The sequence below is a fragment of the Rhea americana genome, unplaced genomic scaffold (assembly GCF_003343005.1).
Source record: "Rhea americana isolate MKP2758 unplaced genomic scaffold, rheAme1 scaffold_85, whole genome shotgun sequence".
Lineage (NCBI taxonomy): Eukaryota > Metazoa > Chordata > Aves > Rheiformes > Rheidae > Rhea > Rhea americana.
The window spans coordinates 14,284-36,821 of NW_028187034.1; the positions used below are offsets into that span (position 1 = coordinate 14,284).

General features: G+C 48.3%; 2 protein-coding genes across 3 annotated transcripts; one reads left to right on the forward strand and one right to left on the reverse strand.

Moving 5' to 3' along the window:
* The first annotated feature begins 9 nt into the window (after window positions 1–9).
* On the forward strand, window positions 10–7,260 carry NAGA (alpha-N-acetylgalactosaminidase). 2 transcript variants are annotated; one of them, XR_014898061.1, is made up of 9 exons: window positions 10–227; window positions 963–1,137; window positions 1,327–1,504; window positions 2,145–2,239; window positions 2,972–3,133; window positions 3,626–3,823; window positions 4,344–4,487; window positions 5,028–5,463; window positions 6,335–7,260. XR_014898061.1 is itself a non-coding variant. In XM_085323592.1 (8 exons), exons 1-8 carry the CDS (start codon window positions 40–42, stop codon window positions 5,199–5,201), a joined length of 1,314 nt encoding a protein of 437 aa, XP_085179718.1. In that variant the 5' UTR covers window positions 10–39; the 3' UTR covers window positions 5,202–7,260. The 2 variants fall into 2 exon arrangements, 1 of the variants encoding a protein (XP_085179718.1); XM_085323592.1 differs by having other exon boundaries at window positions 5,028–7,260.
* A 729-nt stretch (window positions 7,261–7,989) lies between these two features.
* Window positions 7,990–18,341, reverse strand: WBP2NL (WBP2 N-terminal like). Its single transcript, XM_085323593.1, has 8 exons — window positions 18,255–18,341; window positions 14,651–14,759; window positions 13,962–14,097; window positions 12,338–12,430; window positions 11,371–11,586; window positions 10,843–10,971; window positions 10,386–10,462; window positions 7,990–9,946 (listed from the first exon to the last, which is right to left on the reverse strand). The coding sequence occupies exons 1-8, from the start codon at window positions 18,311–18,313 to the stop codon at window positions 9,899–9,901; spliced, it is 867 nt and encodes a 288-aa protein (XP_085179719.1). The 5' UTR covers window positions 18,314–18,341; the 3' UTR covers window positions 7,990–9,898.
* Between the last annotated feature and the right edge of the window lie 4,197 nt (window positions 18,342–22,538).

Here is a 22,538-nt window from a genome sequence, read left to right on the forward strand (position 1 = left end):
GCAGCCGCCTGCCCCTCGGCGGCGGCGTCCCCCCGAGCGATGCGGCGGGCGGCCCGGGCCGGCGGGCTGCCCCCGGCCTGGGCGCTGGCCCTGGCCTGGGCGCTGAGCCTGGCCGGCAGCCGGGGCCTGGAGAACGGGCTGGCGCGGAGGCCGCCGATGGGCTGGCTGGCCTGGGAGAGGTTTCGCTGCAACGTGGACTGCGAGGCAGACCCCGAAAACTGCATCAGGTGAGCGGGGCGGGGAGGGCGCCGGAGCAGCGCCCGGCCTGCGTGCTGCCGTCCGCCGAAGGCGCTGCGGGGACCCCGGCCTCCCTGGGCACGGCACGGCACGGCACGGCAAGCCTCCCCCTCCTCAAGGTGCGGGTGCCTGAAGAAAGGCTGGGTTGGTTTCTGGAGCGTCGGCTGCGTGCGCGTGGGGGGATCCTGGCACACGAGGCGAACGCGCGCCGAGGGGCCGTGCCGCGGCTGAGGGCGGAGCGGAGCGAGGCGTGAGGAACCTGCTGAAAATGAAGGCAGGGCGGACGGGATGAGTGCGGTGGCGGGACGTCAGGCCTGGGACTGCTTTGGCACAGTCCGTGCATCCTGGGGCAAGTCCTGCTGCAGTGGGGTAGTGGTGCCTTGTGAGGACACTGGGAGAACTGATATGGGTGAGACTCGGACACTGCAGCGCTGAGGCCAGAAGTATGCCAGACTGAAGGATATGGCTGGGCCTTGCAAGGTGTCAGCGAGACATTTCTGCTTGGTGAGATCTGCTAGGCGATGAATGGGCCACCAGAGACCCTCCCGTATCACCCAGGCCTTCTTTGTATTGGCAGTGGGAGATGGACCCTCCATTGCCCTATTATTCCAGAAATCCTGTTGGCTACCAGCAGTTGGTGGGGTGAAGAGTTAACAAGGTGTTAAGCRTTATGGCTTGGTGGTGTTGTGCTCCCTCACCATGTCCGAGTCTCTCTCTCCCCACAGTGAGAAGCTCTTTTTTGACATGGCAGACCGCCTGGCAGAGGATGGCTGGAGGGAGCTGGGCTACAAATACATCAACATTGATGACTGCTGGTCAGCAAAGCAGCGGGACGTGGCAGGACAGCTGGTTCCTGATCCCAAGAGGTTCCCCCGAGGGATCAAGGCCTTGGCTGACTATGTAAGCACATGTGGGAGAGGTTGGATACAGAGGGAGGGTGGAGATGGTGGGGGCATCTCTGTGTCTCTGCATCACCTTGGCTGAAGCTATTGAGGCAGGAGGTCTGGGACAGAGTAGAGGAGCTTATTCCCCTGGGAGATGTTCTGGACTCCACTCTGTCCCCTCYTTGCAGCTCTCCTCTCTTCACAGRTCCATTCCCGGGGCTTGAAGCTGGGCATTTATGGAGACCTGGGCACTCTCACCTGTGGGGGCTACCCGGGCACCACAGTGGACCATGTGGAGCAGGATGCCCAGACTTTTGCGCAGTGGGGTGTGGACATGCTGAAGCTGGATGGGTGCTATTCATCAGAGGAACAGCAGGCAGAGGGTAAAGGCTGCTGTTTTCCCTAGCTGAGCCCCTGGGTAGCTTTCTGAGGGCTGCCATGGCCTTTTCTGGGGCTGGCTGGTGTTTCTCTCATAGCTGCTTCCTATGGGAGCAGCCATCTGTCTTCTGTCCTCTGAAATGCTTGGCCAGCTTTGGTTCTTTCCTCATGTCTCCTCTTGTTAGTCTTTGTACCCCTGATGGGCTGCAGGTTTGGGAAATGTTTCCAAAAAAGCTGTATCTTAGAGGGGCTGCAGAGCTTTTGGAGATGCTACTTATCTGCACGTGAAATAGGGCCCAGAGTGGAGGAGGAGGGAGCCATGCTCGCTGGTCCCTTCCCTGCAGAAGTTGTGTACGCAGACACATGGTGAGCTTGGAGGGTAGAAGCTGGATTGGTATTTCCACCTCCGGATCAGAGCAGTAAATGTTTGGTCCTCAGAGAAGGCAGCTTTTGTCTGTCTCCCAGGGTTAAATCTTTTCCCTAGTTGAGCCCATGGGTAGCGTTTTGAGGGCTGCCATGGCCTTTCCTGGGGCTAGGTGCACCATAGCTGCAGGGCAAAAGGGTAACCTGGACAGCTCTTGGACAAAGAGGCGCTCCAGAGCTGGTATGATGCAAGTTCACCAGTCAGCTTCTTCTCTCCCTAAGGCTACCCGAAGATGGCGAAAGCTTTGAATGCGACAGGCCGTCCCATAGTCTACTCCTGCAGCTGGCCAGCGTATCAGGGCGGGCTCCCTCCCAAGGTGTGGATTATCTAAATGTATACTGGGTCTGGTGGGTTTTCCCGTGTACCATGGGGTGCTCTCACTGTGAGCTGCAGGAGCCCATGTGCTACATTCCTCTCTTATTACTCCACTCTTGATGAGATGRGTCTGTAGGTCCCGGGAGGGGAAATGACCTCCCTGCCAGGAATTGGCTTCCCGTGGAAAATTTGGGTTCCCAACATGACTAGGTCATAAGAGTTTGGAGCAAGACCCCAAGACATGCCTTATCCACCCCTCTTAGCCTGTATGGGCTTGATCCTGACAGCCTGTTCTCCTCAGTGTTGTCCTGTCTGATTCAAATGCTTGAAAGGGAGCTTCTATTCTTCCCTGCTAGATGTTGCTCCTAGTAACATTTGTTGTTAGCTGAACACACATTTTCCCCCCTTCCACATTTTGAATCAACCCCAGGCTGCCCTTGTTCCCTTCTTGCAATGGTCTTATATCCCCCATAGCCTCCGTGTTGTTTTGATAGACATTATGTCATATTGGGATATGCCCAGTCATACTGGGATATGAGTCTGTCCTTAATTACGTGTTGTTGTTCTTCCCTGGATCACTCTGKCTTGCAAATACCTTTCAAACACTGCAGCTCCTAGCAAGTCTACCTGCCCCTTCTTGCTGATGAGGGGTGAGGAATGTAGCATCTGCATCCTCCCAGCCTGCAGACTCCATTTGCTCTCCTTCCTGCCTGACTCCTTTACTCCTCTTCAGGTGAACTACACCCTCCTAGCAGAGATYTGCAACCTCTGGCGTAACTACGATGACATTGAGGACTCTTGGGACAGTGTGCTTTCCATCGTGGACTGGTTCTCTGCACACCAGGACGTGCTGCAGCCAGCGGCTGGCCCTGGCCACTGGAATGACCCYGACATGGTGCGGCTGGGTGGTGGGTGCCTGGGCCCAAGCCAGGAATGAAGGATCTCCAGGGATCCCCTTCTAAATACAAGGCAAAGGAAGAGTGCTCGAGTAGGTCTGAGTTGCTTCAGGCAGAAGAGGAAAAGCCCATGTTGCCCTGGCTAAACTGATGGAAAAGCTTATATTGCAGTGAACCCTCCACCCCTTGTGTGTACCTGTCCTGTTGTGCAGCTATCCTTGTCTTTCCCTATACCCCTGCACAGCCTGGGGGAGAAACAGGGTGAAAGTAAGGGTATTAGTGGGTGCTTTTGAACATGTGCTGATCACTTAGCACCTAGCAGAAATGGGACCTTCCAGCAATGGTAGGCTGCTCAAAGGGAAGTGAAAAAACCTGAGGTTTTCCGTGCTTACCCCCCCCCCTTAACAGGCTGCAGTGTCACTGAGTCACATATGCAGACAAATTTCTAACCATTTTCTGCTTCCACTTTCTTTGTCCCCTCTCCCCACCAGCTCATCATTGGGAACTTTGGCCTTAGCTACGAGCAGTCACGCTCCCAAATGGCCTTGTGGACAGTGATGGCAGCTCCACTCCTCATGTCTACTGACCTCCGCACCATCTCCCCGAGTGCCAAGGAGATCCTGCAGAACCGGCTAATGATCCAGATCAACCAGGATCCCTTGGGAATCCAGGGACGTAGGATTGTCAAGGTCAGGGGAAAGGTGTATGCATTTGGGAGACAGTAGAGAAAACAGGAGCAGCACAAGGGAGACACAATACTGAGGAAGAGGGAGGGTATGCAGAGAAGCAGGAGAACTGTTGGAATGGGGTCCTGCTGGCATAGCAACACATCCAGGCAAGGTTAGAAGTTACAGACCAGCATTTCTTTGTGCGCATCCCAGAACTCAATGGTTTGGCTCCTCTTCCCCCTGCAAGGGTCTTTCCTGGAGCCCACTGCAGGCCCAGGTGTTCTCATGCCTGCAAGAGCAGACACAGGTAAGGAGGTGTCCAGCAAGAAATCTCAGCTGGCAGATGCCTCCCATCACTCTGCTTTGAGCTGGCAGGCACCTCCTGCACAGAGCTTCTCCTTGYTTCCCAGTGGGCAAAATGATGAGGTGCCTCAAGAGCCTGCAGTATTTGGGGCACCATGCAKGCCTTTTCCCCTGCTCTGTCCTTGCAAGAGGGAGTTGGTCCAGGCAGCTCTATCTCACCAGCCTGTTCCCATCCCAGGAGAAATTCCATGTCGAGGTATTCCTGCGCCCGTTGTCCCAGGCTGCCAGTGCTCTCGTCTTCTTCAGCCGGAGGACAGACATGCCGTTCCGCTATACCACCAGCCTGGCCAAGCTTGACTTCCCAGATAACGCTGTGTATGAGGTGAGCCCTGCTGGCTGGCTGGGCTGGCACCGCAATGTCCGGGACCCCTTCTTCCCAGCTCCCTCCTGTTGCCACCCTGTGCATTTGGGGACAGGAAAGAGGGGAGTTTTCCCTGCCTGCTGGCTGCCCCCATGTTGAAGGGAAGGCCTCCTCCCTTACTTTCCCTGCTGTGTAGATGGCAAACACCCTCTTGCTGTGCTCTTGCAGGTCAACGTTTCCTACTTAAATGACCTAAGTCTGAGGCTGCACTGCTGCCTGGGACACAGAGGAGCAGCTGATTTCTCTCCTCTTTTTTTTCCTAACTCTCACCAGTCYCTGCAAATTTTTGTGCAGTAACCACTGAGCAGGAAGCTTCAGGGCCTGGTCAGGTTTTGAGGCTGAGCCTGTGGTTAAGGCTATGTTCTTATGTGTGGCATGACCAACTCGGGCCAACTGCAGGCGTACGGTGGGCTGGGACTGTCATTGACCCTGGCTGGACCAGCAGCMCCTCAGAATGGAGGATTTGTGGACACCCTGGTAATGACCGTCTCTCTYTTGCAGGTCCAAGACGTGTACAGCGGTAAAATCATCAGCGGCTTAAAGACAGGAGACAACTTCACGGTCGTGATTAACCCCTCGGGAGTGGTCATGTGGTATCTTTACCCCATGGTGCAGCCCTGGCACTTAGTCAGGCAGCAAGGCCCCAGGGCAGGTGTCCGCCCCATCATCCTGTGACAGTGCACAGCACTGGGGGTGTGAGGAGCACCTTTCTCTGTGCTGCTCAAGTGCCTCTCACTGACATTACTGACAGTGCAGGGGGGATAAGTTTGCTATTGCTCTGGTACAAACTTGATTTCTACTTAATCTGTGTAAAGCWGGTCTTCTTGTTACCCGCTTCCTAAGAGTGGTGTGCAGCTTGATTCCTTGGTGATTGCAAAGTGCTCCTGTGGAAAAATGCCATAAAAACAGTGTCTGGCCACTGTTTGAGCTTGGCAAGGTGGGTACCACATACGACTGCAGAAGCTGTTTTAACTGGACCTGCAGAAATGCTTTAGATGCATGTGTGTGATGGAGTTACTCCCAAAAGTCAGACACGATTACCTTCTCTCCTTTGCTATAATCATCTTGGCTCAGAATGGGTGTCAGTATGGCTTCACTGCTCCTGTGTACCCTGTGTGAGACCAAGAGCTCATGGAGGCAGCATGTTCCTGAGCACAGAGTGCCTGGGTGCTAGCTTTGCTTGCAGGCCTGAGCCTGCTGGTAGCATCCYGGAGGCCAGCCCTACTACTGTCTAACATGCATGCCACAAAAAAAAAAAAAAAGCTAATAATGCCAATCCTTCAATCTCCTACCAACAGACTTCACTGCCACAGTGCTGGAGAAGGTCTTTAGTTAGTGGGTCATCATGGTATTAAGGTCCCACTACTATCAGTTTACAACAGAGCAGAGCAAAAAACAAGAATGCCTGTGCAGAACCCCAGCAGTCTTATTGTGGTATAGCTTAAAAACCTGCAGCATCATAGCATGTTGTGCCTATAACCAGTGGTGGCAAGTTACTGATCTTTAGAGTTGTCAGAGTCACATGTGCCTCCAAGCTGCAATCCAACCTTACTTTATTTCAGCAGGATAATTGATTTTCCTGCTGAAAAAGGGCTCATTCCCTCCCCGGCCAGCTGAACACTCCAGGGTTTCTCAGGRAACAGCTCCTCCTTCTCCAAAGGACAGCTACATACACAGCTCCAATAAAAGGAAGAGCTAGCACTAACACCCTGGAGGGGCTTGGAGTGAGTTGTGAAATGAGCCCTAGAACCCTGAACTGATTCATTTTGGTACTTGGGCTGTGCCTGACAGTACATATCATCCTACAGTGGAGGCTGAGTACCTGCAACTGCTACCACAGAAGTTAGTCATGTTGGACCCGCACAAGGAGGAAAACTGCCGTCCCTCCCAGGCACCAGTTCCTTCTGTTTGGCACATGGAGAAAAGACGTGACAAACAACTGAATAGAAGACTGTTGCAGGGAGGAATGTCTCAAAACACTGTGGAGGGATTGAGCGATGCATAGGGCTGTTTCTTATCTTGGAGACAACGTGGCAGAATGTGGCAGGTGCTATGCTCACTCTGGCCTCTGCTGATGGACACAAGCTGATGTGCACTGGTGCTTGCCCTTCCTTGGTTGTTGTAAAGAAAATACAGCTTAAAAACCTCCTCAGAATACAGGTGAAGTTTATTTCACCTGATCTCATGCACTTCAATGTGTTGTCTCAGTGCCCATAAAGGAGCCAGCTGTGTTGCAGGATCACTCGCTGCTTCTCCCACTTCTGTGTCAGAGCAGTTCTAGGAGACAAGCTAAAGACAAGTGCAGGCAGAACAGGTATTCAAATTTAGGTGAGATATGGCCTACCTACCTCAACTGACTCAGGAGAGAGGTGCARCATTTGTTAAAATTCCTCCCTAAAAGTACAGGGCAACTGAGGGAGACTGATAACAAGAATAGACTCAGATTGGGGAAATACCACATACACACATGCAAAAAAAAGTTTCCCCTTTCAAGTCATGCCAGATGACAAAGAAGGGTTGGGAGCCTACCCCAGTTCTTGAAGCACCAAAGGGCTGACTCTAGCCACTCGCAGCAGCTTTCTCCAAGCACAGCAGCAAGACACCGAATGCTTTGCTGTGCCAATAATTAAAACAAAAAAAAAAAAATCTCCAAAACTCCATACTCATGTACAGGAGCTGGCTTTGTTCTTGCTATATAGTTTAGACAATTTAAATAAAAGGGAAGCAGGTCACAGACTGTCTCTTTCACATTTATTCAGCACTGAAATCCAGCATTAACCAAGCAGCTAGCAGGGTCAGTACCTCCAAAGAGGAAGACTTACACCAGGAGGTAAAACTGATTTCCTGTCAGCAACTGAAGCTGAATAGAAGACAGCTTTCTAATATTTACATTGTGCTCAGTAGGGCATCAGCTTTCACTGGCTCATAGGGAAACTCAAGATTGAACAGTCTGCCAGTGTTTTTTTTTTTTTTTTTTTTTTTTTTTTTTTTTTATTTATCCCACATCGCAGAAGCGGGGAAGCTGTATTCTGTATTTACTGCCTGAGGGAAGCCTCTCTTTAACAGGAGCTCCTAACTGGCCAGTTAAAATTCATAGAAGAGCTGCTATGAACACAGCTTTAGTGAGGGGCAGGGTGGTGACATCGCCTCTGTTAAACACAGTGGCTCCTGCCCTAAGGACACGGACAGTGCCAGTTCTGGATATTGGTGACTGGAGCAAAAGCACAAACCACCTTCCGCAGGCAGTCAAATGATTAGTCAAAATTAGTGCTTCTGTCCCACTGTCTCCCCTCCCCCCCCCAATTCTAATTCCAGACCCACTCGGCACTGTACAAGGGAGAGAGCAGGACTGACCCAGAGCCAACTAGAGAGACCAGCAGTGCTTATCACTTGTTCCTGCCTTCTGTGCAATAGGCAGGAATGATAGAAGTCAACATAACACACACAACAGCAAACAGGCAGCTAAAGTTATCAACACTTCTGTATTAAAGTGCAATGCAAAAATTACAAACATTCATGGCTGAATTTTTTTAGTTTCAGAGAATCATCAGAACATCTCTAACTTAAAAGGTTTTGTTGTTGTTGTTTTTAAAAAGGAAGTTTACTTCCTCCATGCCAGGCTGCTTCAAGAATTCATTCTTGTTGTGCAAATCTCACTTAAAGGAGAGTCCTGGCATGCACAAAAGTAAGAGGGAAAATGTCCTTCCCCTTCACTAAGAAAGTAGGAAGACTGCAGGGAAGAAATATGATCATCCCATATACATAGGACCACATTGGTCTCCATCATAATAGTGACACTCTCTTCAGAGCAGGTTTAATGGCAGTATCTCCTAAGGAAGAAGGAAAGGTGCTGAGCAGCAGAGTTGAGCATTAGTAACACCCACACCAGAGGCAGCAGTTCCCAGTTCAGAGGGCACCGCACCCACAAGCAACCAAAGCCCAATACTACATAGCCTGCTCTTCTCACACTGCTCAGATGCTGGCAGATGCAGCATGGCTTTAGCACCCTAAGGAAGAGAGATGAAGCCCAGTCTTCCCTTGTCAGGCTTGCACTCTGCATGAGCTTGCTCAGCAGAGGGAGCCCAGGCTGCTGGACCTGTCCCCTGACAGGGCTAGTATCAGGTTATCTTCCCAGAGGAACATTATTTTGCCCAAGGCAAGCAGCTTCCTGCTCAGCACTTGGCTCAGTTACGCTTGAAGAATGGCTACTTGACACAGGACCATTGCAGACAGAGGACTTGCTCCCAGAAGACCAAAAGGAAGACTGATACCCACACCTGCCAAGCTATTAGCTCACAGCTCTGCAGCCCCAATCTCTTGTTTGCCTTCTATTCTACAGCTACAAGGGCAGGCTGATTTTAGGAAGTCATTGCTTGTTTCCAGTTTCATTTTTCACACAGCTCCTCTGCCATCATCATCACGAGACTACATGCTGCAAAGGCAGGCTGTAAGAGACCTGCCAGCAAACTCCCATGATGTCTTCAAAGATTCACTGGAAATAGAGGTGCATCTCACAGCAGAGGGAAAGGAACAAAAACTATTAATAGTCAGTGCTGGCTCTCAGACACCAGCAACTGCAGCATCTCACCCCACTTTGGAAGGTTAATTATAGGAAAGAAGATGGAGAAATACTAGCATAGAGTTTTGCTGCATTCAAAGCAGGCATGTCTGCGTCTAGAAGCTCCTCCTGCCATCAGAAATGCATCAGTATGATCTATCCAGAACCCTCTGTCATTCTTCCAGCTGAGCTCTTGGGTTTGGCCTCTGCAGGTAGCCTATCCCCTTTCCACTAACACTACCAAATGATTGTCTCTCAAGATGCATTTCTCAAGTTTGTCACCCCCTAACTATTTGTCCAGAACATGAAACGTGTTTCCAGCACAACACAGTATTGCCAGAGTCCCATCTTACACTGAGCTGTGCCAGAATTTAAGGAAACTTAACACCTGTAGGTTTGTGCAAAGAACTTCATGGCTGTCTATACTCTTCCTCTTGGCTGGTGCTTGAACTTAAAAGGTTGCCACTCCAAGTAGTTCTACTCGAAGATGCCAGTACCTTCATATTCTACTCCTAGATTAGTGACATGGTTTGCTGGTTTATGAAGAAATCCATCTCTTACCTCAAGCCAAGGGCAGAGCAAAAGGTTAGTGCTTTGATCCCATGAGATGAAGCAAATAAGCAGGAAAGTGCTGCTGCTCTGCCTTGTATTGCCACTGACTGTTTAAGGAGGGCAAGTGCTCAGCCGCCCAACACTACGTACATTGTGTGTRTATATATATATATGTATATATAAGAGACCTAGAGATATGCTAACCCAAGGTGTAGTGACAGCCAAATTGTCTTCAGGGAGAGAGTGTGGGAGGCTGGTTCTATTAGTTGTTCTTTTTATCCTCAGGAGGTGTATAAGGAGGTGGCTGATCCTGGAAGAGAAACAAGAAGAGTCAGCTGCTCTGCCTRTTTTACAAGGATCTCTTCCCAAGCATTCCCAGGCTTGGTTTATGGGAAATCACTGCTTAGCAAGTTACAGTCAGGACTGGATGCTGTATTTCAGGCTGTCATTTAATCCCACAATTCCTCTCTAGTTATGCTCCAGGATCTTTGTTGCGCTACCATCCCCACCTTCCCCTAGGAAAATGCATGCTTTTTGTGCACGGACTAGATGAGCAGTAATTACTGTGAGGTAGGAAGCAGGCCACCAGATTTCACCATGTGTGGCACATGCCATGATCGACTCCCACAGCCAAAATGCTGACTGTCCAGAATTGCTTAGCAGGTGCATAGCAACACTGTGTTCTTCATTAACTCCTCCGCAGCTTCCCTCTCAAAAGGGCAGAGCCCCACTATGGGCACAGTGCTTACCATGGGCATGTACACGTTGTGTGGGTTGGCAGGGTTGTAATATGCACTCGAAGTAGCTTCTGTGGCCTTACTGCCACCTAGAGAGGAAGGAGAGGGAGCAAACATAGGACACAGCTGACTTAAGCAGCTTTTGCTGTGGCCCCAGCCCCACAGTCTTCTCCCCAACTACTGATCTTTTGGAGAGCTGACAAATATCCAAAGAGCAGCAGCAACTGCAGCAAGCTGGGTTTGAATCTGGAGTGGTTCAGGAAAGATACAGGCTGGCTAGAGCTGACCACAAGCTGTAGAGTACAGTGCAGAGCTGAGCACTCTCCARTCCTCTGTCATCTCAAATTACAGACCAAGATGACTTAGAGCTCCTGCAACAACAGATTCCCCCTCCACCAGCACCACCCAGAGCTCAAGCCTCCAGCCACCCTTCTACACCTGGGCCCTGGCAGCCCCAAGTTCTGTTTACCTGGCATCCTTGGGTCTACCCAGGCTGTGGGAGCTGAGGGGGCCGAAGGTCCTGCAGGAGAAGGCCCAGAGTACGGTGGAGGTGGTGGCATATACATGGGGTTCATGTTTGGAAGTGGTGGGTAAATACCTGTTAAAAAGATGACACCAGATTGATGATTTAGGTTGTTGCATCTTGTCCAAGACTGAACAAGAGCTCTGCTGGCATGATGTGGAAGCAGACAGCAGAAATTTTACATTTGGCTACCTGCAGGCATAACAGGCATTAACAATTCTTTGCCAAGCAGAAGCACAATTTAGATGCTGCATTTTCACCTCCTGTCCAGCTGCAACTCTGGAGACACGCAGGTATGATAAAGAACACATAGTAAGTTTTTGCAAGGACAAGGATCCTTGTATAAAAAGGAGGTAAAACTACAGTAGACCTCAGTGTACTGTCATGATTTCTTTAAAGCTAACACACGCACGCACACACACACACACACACACACACACACAATGTCACTAATCACCACACGGCTTCCATTACCTGGAGGCTGGGCACAAGGATATCCCATGGGCTGTGGAGCTGGACCATAGGCATTCACCGGTGGTGGCATGTAAGGATACGGTCCATTTGGTGGTGGAGGAGCATAGCCTCCTGGTGCAGGTGAATAACCCCCTGGAGCAGGCGGGGTGGGTGCATACCCTCCGGGCACAGGTGTATAGCCATAGCCAGGGTTCTGGAGAGGGACTCCACTGGAAGCTAAGAAGTACACATTTATTAAGACAGATGCTCTTTTGTTTTAACTGAATGTTTGTACAGAATAAAAGAAACAGTCCTGTTAATGCAGCCCCATTTCCCATCACCCTAGTTCTAGTGATACTCACTCTACAGTTCTAGCATAACACTGCGCTTGAAAAGCATTTGGAAATAATCTCTCTGCAAATTCACAGGGTGCTAAAAGAAGTCAGCTGCACAAATACTAGCTATAGCACAACAGATCAATGGCAGGGCTTCTGTGGTTGGGAAAAACAAACAGACCATTTTATAAAGCATGCATCAGTATTTTTTTTAAAAAAAATTCTTATCAATAAAGGCTGAATAGATTTTTTTTTTTTTCATTTCAAAAGTTTTAAATATAAATGATTTTGTTTTAAATTTAAGTTTTCCCCTCTCCAAACAGATATGTTACCTTTCCTCATCTCATTCCACTGCGAGAGAACTGGGCTGAGGTTAGGCAAGTGCTCTGGATATATTTTTCATTGTCACACATTTCAACTTTTTTCCYCAAGGAATAAGTTTCCATAGAAAAACACAGACCACCTCAAAAAACAAACTCCAGAATATTCTGGTTACACCAAGCATTAAGGTGAAACACAGAAAAAGGATGGGAAGGAAAAACAAGCATTCCTCCCCAGAATACATYGTTGTGGATGAGTGTATAGGATGTCCCCTCCCCTAGTCCCAAGCTCAGCCAGCCAGGGGGGAACTGCAGACTCTGAAGATCCCTTACCACTGGAAGCAACTTTGAACATCAACTGTCCAAATTCAATGGCTCCTCCACTGTTGAAAGTCAGTTTAAATGTCCCCTGCCCTTCCCAGCCACCTAGAAGAGAAAATTGGAATTGAAATAGACTAACTGAAATTAGCTTCCTTAGTAATGGCTAAGATAGAAAAACAGTTAATATTCAAATTTTATGGAAGTTCTAATAAAGAAGAATACATTGAATTTTATATTGTATTGCCAGGAGCACAGAATCATGGGTTTTGTCTCAGAGGTCACTGAAATAATGCTTTCTAAATAATATCTCGAGAGGACTGGGAATTTACCAAAAAAAAAAAAAAAAAACTTTAAAAAGATCTCCAGTCTTGTTACGTAAGAGAACCCTATTTTATATCCTAGGTTGATCTATTCTTTCCCCAAAGGTTGAATAGACCCTAATAATGATTACAGTGCAAAGACTGAACATTTCATTCACTGAAGACTTTATCAAAGTCCTTGAATGAAATTTTATTACCGATCTTGGCAGACTATGGATCAGGGCCTGAAACTCAAACTAAAATTTGAATCAAGTACTACATTTTAAATCTCTCTGTCCCACAAGAGCTCAGGCAGATTATAAACACTTAGGTATAACGAAAYACTTTCAGAGAATTTCTAATTAGTCAATGAGACCACAAGATAAGCAGAAGACTTCGTTTTGTAATTTTTCTCTTTTAAAAAASAAGATATGATTTAAGTAAAAAATTTGAAAAATAAGCTTGAATATTCRTTTCCCTTGTCTAATTAGCAATGAAGTTACGCTGAGAAAGTAAATGTAGAGATAATCTCTTGGGGGGAAAAAAAGGAGAAATAAAGCAGAAATAAAACAGGACAAAGTCCTCCACGGACAAAGTCATCAACTTGGAGATTAATCTCCTTAAACCCACWGTCTTAGATTTCAGCATCAGGACGTGGCTGATCCACAACCCAGAAGACCTAATCACTCTAAAAATTTGTTATGAACATGAAGCAAGAGCATAAGCTCTCCAAATACATCAGAGTGCACATAAACTTGTTCTGCAGCTAAAGAGGGAAGAATTGTGAACCAACAGCCMTGTTTTTTTAAATCCTATTTATTATCACAGTTCCCTGTGTTTGGTCATGACTGTTGCCATAGTTCCTATCAGTTTCATCATCAAGTTGTGAACAAAGCTGAATCAACAATACAAAGCAGTGYCTGAGATGCACACAAACACACATGTTGATAAGGGTCTACTGATCTCTACAAAGCACATTTAGCTGCTAAATACACCCAACAATACCAATGGCTGGTGACTTGGTCTCTTAACCACCCTTTCAGATCAAAGGTAAGGGAAGACAAACACAGGCAAAAACCAAGTAAACAACTTACACAGCAAGACAGAACTTAAAACATTAAATAAAAGACATTCTTTTGAAGTCAGTTACAGGCTTTGGGGGCAGAAGGTAACACTGAAACCGTATCTCAAAAATCAGATGACAGGAGTTACCTCAGTGTGCACATGCTACACTGTTCACTCCTCCTGTGTAAGTGAGCACTCCATCTGAAGTTCAGCAGAGCAAAAAGGACTTATGAAACTTGGGAAGAGTTGGTGTACAAAGCATGGGCACATACCTCCTGCCTCAGCATGAATCTGTCCTTTGATGTAATTGGCAGAGAAAACAGGCTGCTCAATAGAGCACCCTTTCACCAAATAAAATGGCATCATGAAAGACAGCATGGGATCCTTGCCCTTTGACACAAAGATCATCTGTAAGACAAGAAGGAACACTTTTGAAGTAGTTGATTTAGATATAAAGGCTGATTATGGAGTTCTAGTTGTAGCAGTATCCAAAAAAAGGGTAATTTAAACACTGCTATGGACAACCGAATGCCTAGTGTCAGCATGTATGCTGTTATTTCAGTTGCATAGCTCTCACGCTGAGCGGTATCCCAAACAGACTTGACGTCATGGCTCACTCACCTGGAGCACTTATGTTCCATAATAATGCAAAACAATACACARATGAACAGTTTTATTGTTCTATTATTTGAGGATAAACTGGACAGTTTTCAAAGAGCAATACTGATGCATCACATGAAATATATTCTCTCCATAGGATATTTCCCAGTTAATATGAGGCTTTGTAGAGAGTTGAGATAACAATACAGACTGTCCTGTTTCCCCCCACTCCTYCTCCTATCTAGCACCCTCAGCAACTCCTCACTTAACAAAAGTCACTTCTCCTACCACTGACTAGGTTTCTGGCCTAGAAAACTGAGAAACTTTGGGAAAAGGGAAGCCCTACTGGCATCAGACTTACCCTGTAAGGGGTGAGGTACAGCATTCCTTTCTTGGTGCCTTTGAAGGCATCAGGCTTGCCTGTCACATCACTGAAGGAGAGCTCCACGTCTTTACACTGTTTGAGAATGCTACAGGAGGGAATTGGACAAATTGGAGAAATCAGCAATAGCTCTAACGTATGCACCATCACACAGGGAGGTGTTAACACACCATAAACCCTGCATACGGTCCCCAAAGAGTCAGTTCTGCTGTGGGCCCTGCTGTTTTCCCTTTAAACAGAGAGGAATGACTTATGCAGAGCAAAAGACCTCACACTCATGACAAGCCCTGCTCCCCCTCCACAAAAGACAGCTTTAATGATAGTTCCACCTTCCACCTCCTAAGTGTTAAGGCTGAAGGAATTCCCCTTCAGAACGAGGGCCTCAGCCCAAAGGTCAGAGCACCAAAAAGGGCTAAACTTCTTGAAATCTTCCCTCTGAAATCAATGAACCATCTCAGAGCAAGCCACTCTCTCACCAAGTCCATTTTCACATTTAGGACTCGCCACTGCCTAATACCACACCCAATGGGCAAACTGCACTCCAGAGGAAATTACTTCATTAATATACTAACTGCAGACCACATTTCACATGATTTAAGTAAATAACTATGATGAAAAGTACTGCGCTATGGAGCCACTAGCGCCAGCAGGAAGGTTATTATCATCAGAAATCCACATGAACATTAGCAAACTCTCCTACTGACACCAAAGCTTGATGGGGAAATTATGAAATGTCTCTTAGGTTAGGGAAATGGAGGTACCTGAAGAATTAGATACACTTTTTTCAGGAAAACAAGAGCAGCCAACTTGGGAAAGAGTATCACCAAGTCTAGGCGGGAGAGATCCTAAACCATCTACTTAAAAGAAAAACCAACAAAAAACCAACAACAACAAAAAAAAACCAACACACACAACTCCCAGCCTTGGGAGTGAGGAGCCTGCAGTGTGTCACAGCAGTAGAGAAAGAGCCAATACATTTTCAGTTTGAGAGTGTAGGAAGAAAATGCTCTAAAAATAAATAATCATCTCAACATAAGCCTGAGGAGGCTGGATCTAAAGTTACCCTTACATATTCTGATCAGCCTATTGCAGTAATCAGATCTAATTAGGAAGTTGCATAACTATTCAAGAAAAGGAGAAATCAGTAAGACCAAGTTATAGGAAAACAACCAAAAGCTCTGTAGTTTCAGGTTGTATGTTCTTTAAGGAAGAGAAAAMACAACAAGATATATGTATCTGAAAAAAAAAATGCAACTATCCAAGAAGACAGACATTAACAAGTTTAGCTTCAATGAGGAAAAAGTCCTGACAAGAGAATCTGCTGGGACATTATTTCACAGCTTAGCTAGACGCAGATTCCCACGCTCGCTGAGAGAGATAGACTGACAATGCAGCAGAGCTTTTTTCCATTTCSAAGATGTAAAGGGGAGACATTTCTTCTAAGCTAAATAAAAGTAATGTCTCACTATTATGAATATTACCAATATTACTYCCTCAACAATATCCTGTAGCAGTGTTCCACATCAGCTAGCTTCATTGGGAAGAATTTCCATGTAGTCGCTTTAATGTTTACTCTTCAAAGTTACTCCAACAAGCAAATAACACAGCAGCCAACACTGGGCATAATTATAYTGCTGAACTGGTTTGTGTTCACATGCCAGTCTAGGACTGTCATGGGATGGCTTAGCACCTCGTGGAGGCCTGACTTCACCCATCTATGACTAAGCAGTATCTCGAATAATGCTTGAGGTCAAGGATACATAGATCTCCTTTAAGTCAGCCAAGACTACAAGTTTCAAAGATCTTGTSTGACTAAAGCATTAGTGGCAAGTTACGAATTCAATGCTATTTGGAGCGTATTCCTCCTATCATTTACCAGGCTGGATACAACTTGACAACTCTAACACACCTTTCCTTTCTACGATTTCTCTAGGCAAGTCGAGGATCTCAGAAGCATCTTAATACGATTAAGAGGAGGCCAGGACTTGTCGAGCTACTCCAGCAATCTCAGGTAGTGGCAAGCATAAACATTAAATAGCTGGTTTAGATTTCACAACAAGACAAACAGAAGAGCATCTGCTGCACTCAYATCTTCTCTTTGGCAAAAACCTTTCTGCTTCTTTCTATCTTACTGTGAATTAAAGCGATTAAGGCTCTACCTAAAGTTATCTAAGCCTCTCCAGTACCACTGATTACAGAACAACAACAACAATACCCCTCCCACACACAGACATTCCTTCTCTATTTCAGCTATCTACACAACAGGTACTCACTTATCACTGCAGATGCCTCCTGAAATGCCATTAAAAAACACTGAACTTCAGCAGAATAAACTGGGCAGCTTTGTARCTTTTAGCAAAGCTTGATTCCTTTTGCTTGCTCCAATTCTGCCYGTGTGTTTCCACACTGCCAGGGAGCACTTTAACAAAACAACCCCTCAGGCTTTCCTAAATTCACTCTAAAGCAGCAAAGAAAAATCTCCGCTCTTATTTGCAAATTCAGCACTATCCTCCTTTCAAAATTAAAGGTATTATATAAGTACCAATTAGATTACAGGCAAGGATTGGCTGTAYAAGGTAGGGTTTGCTTGCCACAGACAACAGGACCAGCCTAATGTGGGACACAGCTGAAAACCCAGCTGACACTCCAGTGCATGCAACTCTCAGATCCTTCAAGCTTTTCCAGTCATTCACAAAGAAAAGCAGAAAGAGAGGTAGGAAGAAAAGATCCTACTAGATAAACAAGGTTGCACAGAGGTCTACAATTGTGTGCAAAAACAAATCAAGGGAACACAAGGCTCTCAGTTTTTCCTCTACCCGTTGACCAGAAGATGCAACAAAAAGACAGCAAAATGGGAGCGGAAAAGCACTGTCAAACCTGGCTATCTGCTCAAGGGTCCCTAAAGCAGCAAAACCAGCGCAGTTTGGGGCTCTGCCCTTCTGGCAGGGGCCATGAGACTGTGCTTGCGCGAGACGGAGAGGGGGACGAAGGGATCCAAAATGCTGTGAAGTTACCAAAGGCCCTGGCTCACCTGGGAGCGACAAACAGCGGGAGTCAGGGATGTCCACAGCTTGTTCTCCACAACCACAGCAGATTTTATGGAAACACGAGGCGCAGCCCCCCAAGCGGCAGGCTGAGCAGCAGCCTCCCACCCCCAGCACCCCTTTGTTTGCACAGGTTGAGAACAGCACCCCCAGCACAACCACCGCATCGCTCCCTCCACCCTGCGTGCTCCAGGCCCATGGCAGGGCCTCCCAGCCCCACAGCTGCCCCACGGCAGGGCCCCCACTGACTCCCCAGCCCTGTAGCTACCTCGCAGCAGTGGTCCCCAGCCCCACGGCCAGCCCACTCCAAGGCCCCTAGAGCCCCACACTGCAGTGGTCCCCAGCCCTATAGCCCTTCCACGGGAGAGGGGGGGCACAGCCCCCCATGGCAGGACTTCCCTGCCCTATAGCTGCCTCACAGCAGGGCCCCCACAGCCCCCCTCTCCCCACCACCAGCGCAGGCCCCCTTCAGCCCCATAAGGACCCCAGGCAGAGCCTCTCCGGAGCCTCTCGCCCCACAAGAACCCCCCAGCCGGTACCTCTCGCTGTTAGGGACAACGACGCCACCCTCCTGCGAGTGGTTCCTGTTCAGCGCCATCTTGCCCCGGCGCTAGCCCCGCCCCCACCTTGTGCCGCTGCCGCCCCCGTGACGCCGCGCCCCGTGACGTCGCGCCCCGCCTCGGCGTCGCCCCGCCCCCGCCGCCGTGACGTCACCCGCCGCCTCGCGCACTCCCTGGCCCCTGCGGCCTGTGGCGACGTAGCTGTAGAAACTGATATTTCCTAGTTGTCCGCAACGTTTCGCTCTCGGAGGGTTGTTTTTACCTCATGGTTGCACTAGTTCGCCGTTAAAGTGTAGATTTGGGGGTTTTTTTCGTAAAACGTTCTCCCCGGTTTGCTCACAGTGGCCTTGAAGGCCCTTGGGCGGCGGGGCCGTTGGGCGGCGGGGCGGTTGGGCGGCGGTGCCGTTGGGCGCGGGGGGACCCTGGCGCGCGGCCCGGGGGGCGGTGGGGTGGCCCCACGCAGCCCGGGGGGGGGTTCGGGGATGATGAATAAACGAGGAGGCCACGCATGGTCAGACGGCGGAGTTGTGTTTAATCGGACGACACAGAAAGTTAAACCTACGTGAGCGACGCTCGCACTGCGTGCGTGTGTGTGGAGGGCGCCGGCACCTTCAGGGGAGCCCAGGGCAGAGCCCGTCCCGCTGCGGCTCCTGTTGCCACCCAAAACCTCGGCAGCGGGGCTTACAGCTGGCACCTTCCCCTTGTTTCGTCCACTGCCCCGCACACGGATAGCTTTTGCCCGGAAAGCAGCAGCCTCCTGTCATCCCTCAGGCCGGGCATGCGAGTTGTAGTAGTTACAGAATACTCTGTGGTGTCTTATTTGGGATTATTTCTCTTGTATTAAATTACGTATTTCTTCCAGGGAAGAATGTAATTCTGGAATGGCATCRGGTGTTTCCAGTGGGGTCTGGTGTTTCCCCAGTCAGTGTTGATGCTCCCAGGCAGAGTGAGTTGGCCTCAGGGAAAGCTTTTTATGTAAATACTCCCAAACCTTCCATTCACTCTTTTTCCATCCTGTACTCAACGAACCCTTCTAGCACCTTGTTTTGCTTCCCCTTTTCAGAGGCTTTTGCTGAGGGTGGGGGAAATACACATCCCCTTACAAAGGTACTGACTAACATCATATTTTACACAGCCTTTCCMTATGAGATGTCTGTTTAAAAATATAAGCTGATCATAAATATTTTGCCCTTACAACTAACCACAAATATTAGTGCCTAAACATAACCCTTCTTGSTCTCTTTAAAGGCAAAACCATGTCTGTCATAAAGTTAGTTAATACCCTAGCTAGCCTAAATGATATTTTTTCCAGTATAAAGGCCTTTGGGATCTACCATGAACTGCAGACTTCTTTTGGGAATAACTTACATGGTAAAGAATTCATAAGTCTTTGAATGCTAGAAGACTGCATACCTCCTGGATGAAGTTTGAATTCTATCTCTCTATGCTGYGTACTATTAAAGTGGTGACACTAAAGGGTTCATCTGATTTGCTGTGGTCATCCTGGGAATCAGCTGGTGGCACAAGARAGCTAGGATCCACGGAGGCTTTTCCCAGCTTTTCCATCAGCAGAGACCTTTCTCCCAGCAGAATCCTATCTCCTCTGGTCACACAACATGGACAGTTTTTGCTTTTTGTCACTTTTGGTCACRGAAAGACTTTCTTGTAGATATCCAGATGCCATTAGGATGTTTGCATGGCTGCATGGCAGTGTGGCATATCCAAGCTTGCTTTGCTCAGTGAACTTTTATGGGTCTATTAGGAGTAGTCCATGATCTGACAGGGAATTGCAGAGCAGAGCTTGAAACAAGTTACAAGCAATTGAAAATCTCCCTCTTTTTTTGCATGAGGACCACTTTGCTTTCACTAAGCAGGGCAGTGTTGGCTCTCTGCTATAACCCATATTTGGGCCCAAAAGTCACAGGAGTGAACATACCACAGGCAAAAAGGCACTCTGCAGCACTTGGCACCAGTGGTGCATGTCACAGCCTGGCATGACAAAGCCCAATGGCAAGAAAGTTTCTTTATAGCAGCAGCACGGCCATCAAAGAGAGACAYGTGAGACAGCAAATACAGGGAGGACCTCTGTATGTACCTGCTAAATATGATGGAGCCCAGCTTCAGGCCTCTGTGCAGTGAAGAAGAGGAGCRCTGGAGACATCTTCCCTGTTGTACTGGGTTTAAAACATTACATACAGAATGGGCAGGTGCAGCCACAGCAGAGTATGTTGGGATGATGTTTATGGCAGCCAGTGATGCTGGAGTCACATCCATGCTGGGGGAGCTTGTCTGGCCAGCTGGAGCAGATGAGCTGTGCAGAGGCCTTTACCCTGCATTGGGCTGTGAATGGCCAAGACAGATGGGAGGACAAGTAGCAATAACAGGACATTTTCCCTGTTTGTGAGGTCTGTGATACAGCTGCTTGCACCAGCGAAGAGCCTTTTATTCTCTGTTGGGCTGAGGAGGCCTGGTGCACATGAGAAGAAGGATTTAACACTGTATGTGCATACTACATATAGGAGCGCCAGGAGCCATGAACATGAGTGGTGAAAGGACCAAGAAAGACCAGCAGGGCCGTCGTGTCTTCATGATGTTGAGAATGGCTGATTGGTATGGGCAGGTAGAAGTGAAACTGAAGAGGCTTTTGCTTTGTAATGGCAACACGAGAGAAAGCCACATCATGGACATATTCTCTTACATGGTTCTGCTAAGGCTTGGTGTCTCCAAAGTCCCTCTGCCTTCACAGGGCTGGCCACTATACAGCTCTGTTAGTAAACCTCAGGCTTAGCTTGAATCATCCCAGCTATTCCCTTGCTGGGRTCTCCACCTCCCTCCTGCATCAGCTTTTCCAGCTGCCCGTCCCTAACTCACTACACTTCCTGTTGCTCATGCTGCTACAGTCCCACACCATGGCATTCTTCGTGTGCATTTTAAATCAACCTAGGGCTCTTCTGGAAGYGACGGCCCCTGCCAACTGTGTGACATGCATCCACTAGGTGACAGGCAGGGGCTGTCGAACTCAGAGCAGTTGTGATATCCGTCAGGAGCGGTTGAGTCCCATCCTCGCCTCCTCCCTTCTGTGCAGTTAGCCCTGCTGCTTTCTGCCTGGCTCAGCTACATACAGAAAAAAGCTGACAGTGTTGTTTTGCCAGAGATTAAATATGAAGATGCCTCTGGATTAAGATGCCTCAAATAAAGAAAACTAAAGCTGTTCTCAGTGACAGTAATGACTTGTGACTTGGCCTCTGTATGAAGAGAGAAGTCAGCTCCTTAAAAAGAGATGTAAGGCCATCTCCCTGCTGATGGGTGAGGAGGGCTGATACAGCAGCTGCTGCGGTTCTCTGCCCCAGCAGCTTCACAAACATGTGGCAGCAGGCAGGGGCAAGGCTGCAGCTGAGCCTCAGAGAGGATGGGGAGCCCCAGTGCACAGGAACCTGGGACAAAAGGGGGAAAGTGCACTTCTACATAAYTAAATTCACTGATGTCTTTCCATCCTTGTGGTACATACTTTTTACCCCATAGCACCCTGACACAGTGGAGCCCTTGCTGTCTGCTTGAGAGGGCACATAGTGCCACCCTTGCTCCCAGCTGCAGGCTGAATACTCAGGCCTGCTCCACACTGGCCAGATGGATTGGGGAACAGAGTAGGCCAGGTGTGTTTGTCTTTCCTAAAAACAATGTCTTTTACAATGTCAAGATGAATTGCAACCCCAACCTGGGGCCACTGGCTACACATGACAATATAGCCTTCAGCAAAGCTGCTGTTATACAGTCTRCTCCTGGGTCTTTACCTTAACTTCTGGTCCCCTCCAAGGGAAGGTAAAACAGCAGCTTCTACACACGGCACAGCAAAAGCATAAGGAGCATGTGTGAGAGCTGGTGAAGAGATGGGAGGAAGGGGGAAGAAAGAATCTGGAGAAGAGGGATACTAAAGCACTTGGAGAAAATGAAGGAGAGACAGAAAGCATAGAGAACAAAGAAAGTGAGAGAGGGAAATAAACGAAATAAGGAAGATATTGAGGAGTAAAAGGGAATGAGGACAAAAATAAAGGAGAGGAGGACTTAGAAGCTGAGAGGACAATAAGAGGGGCAGTGGGGCAGCACTGACTAAGATTGCTAGAAAAGCAAACAGATGTTTTAGTGAAGAGAAGTTTTTTCTTGTGTTCCCACCATCAGTAGAGGCAAGGGAGACACACTGGTCCAGTGCATCACCCTCRGCAGCTCTCTCAGACTCCTCTGAGAGCCCAAAGGCAATGTGCTGAG

Coding starts and splice junctions, on each gene's coding strand:
- WBP2NL (XM_085323593.1), bottom strand. CDS start 18,313: ATGGCGCTGAACAGGAACCACTCGCAGGAGGGTGGCGTCGTTGTCCCT. Junction 12,431..13,961: donor GATTCATGCTGAGGCAGGAG/GTATGTGCCCAT, acceptor TTTCTCTTCTAG/GTGGCTGGGAAGGGCAGGGG. Junction 10,972..11,370: donor TCCTTGTGCCCAGCCTCCAG/GTAATGGAAGCC, acceptor TCTTTTTAACAG/GTATTTACCCACCACTTCCA.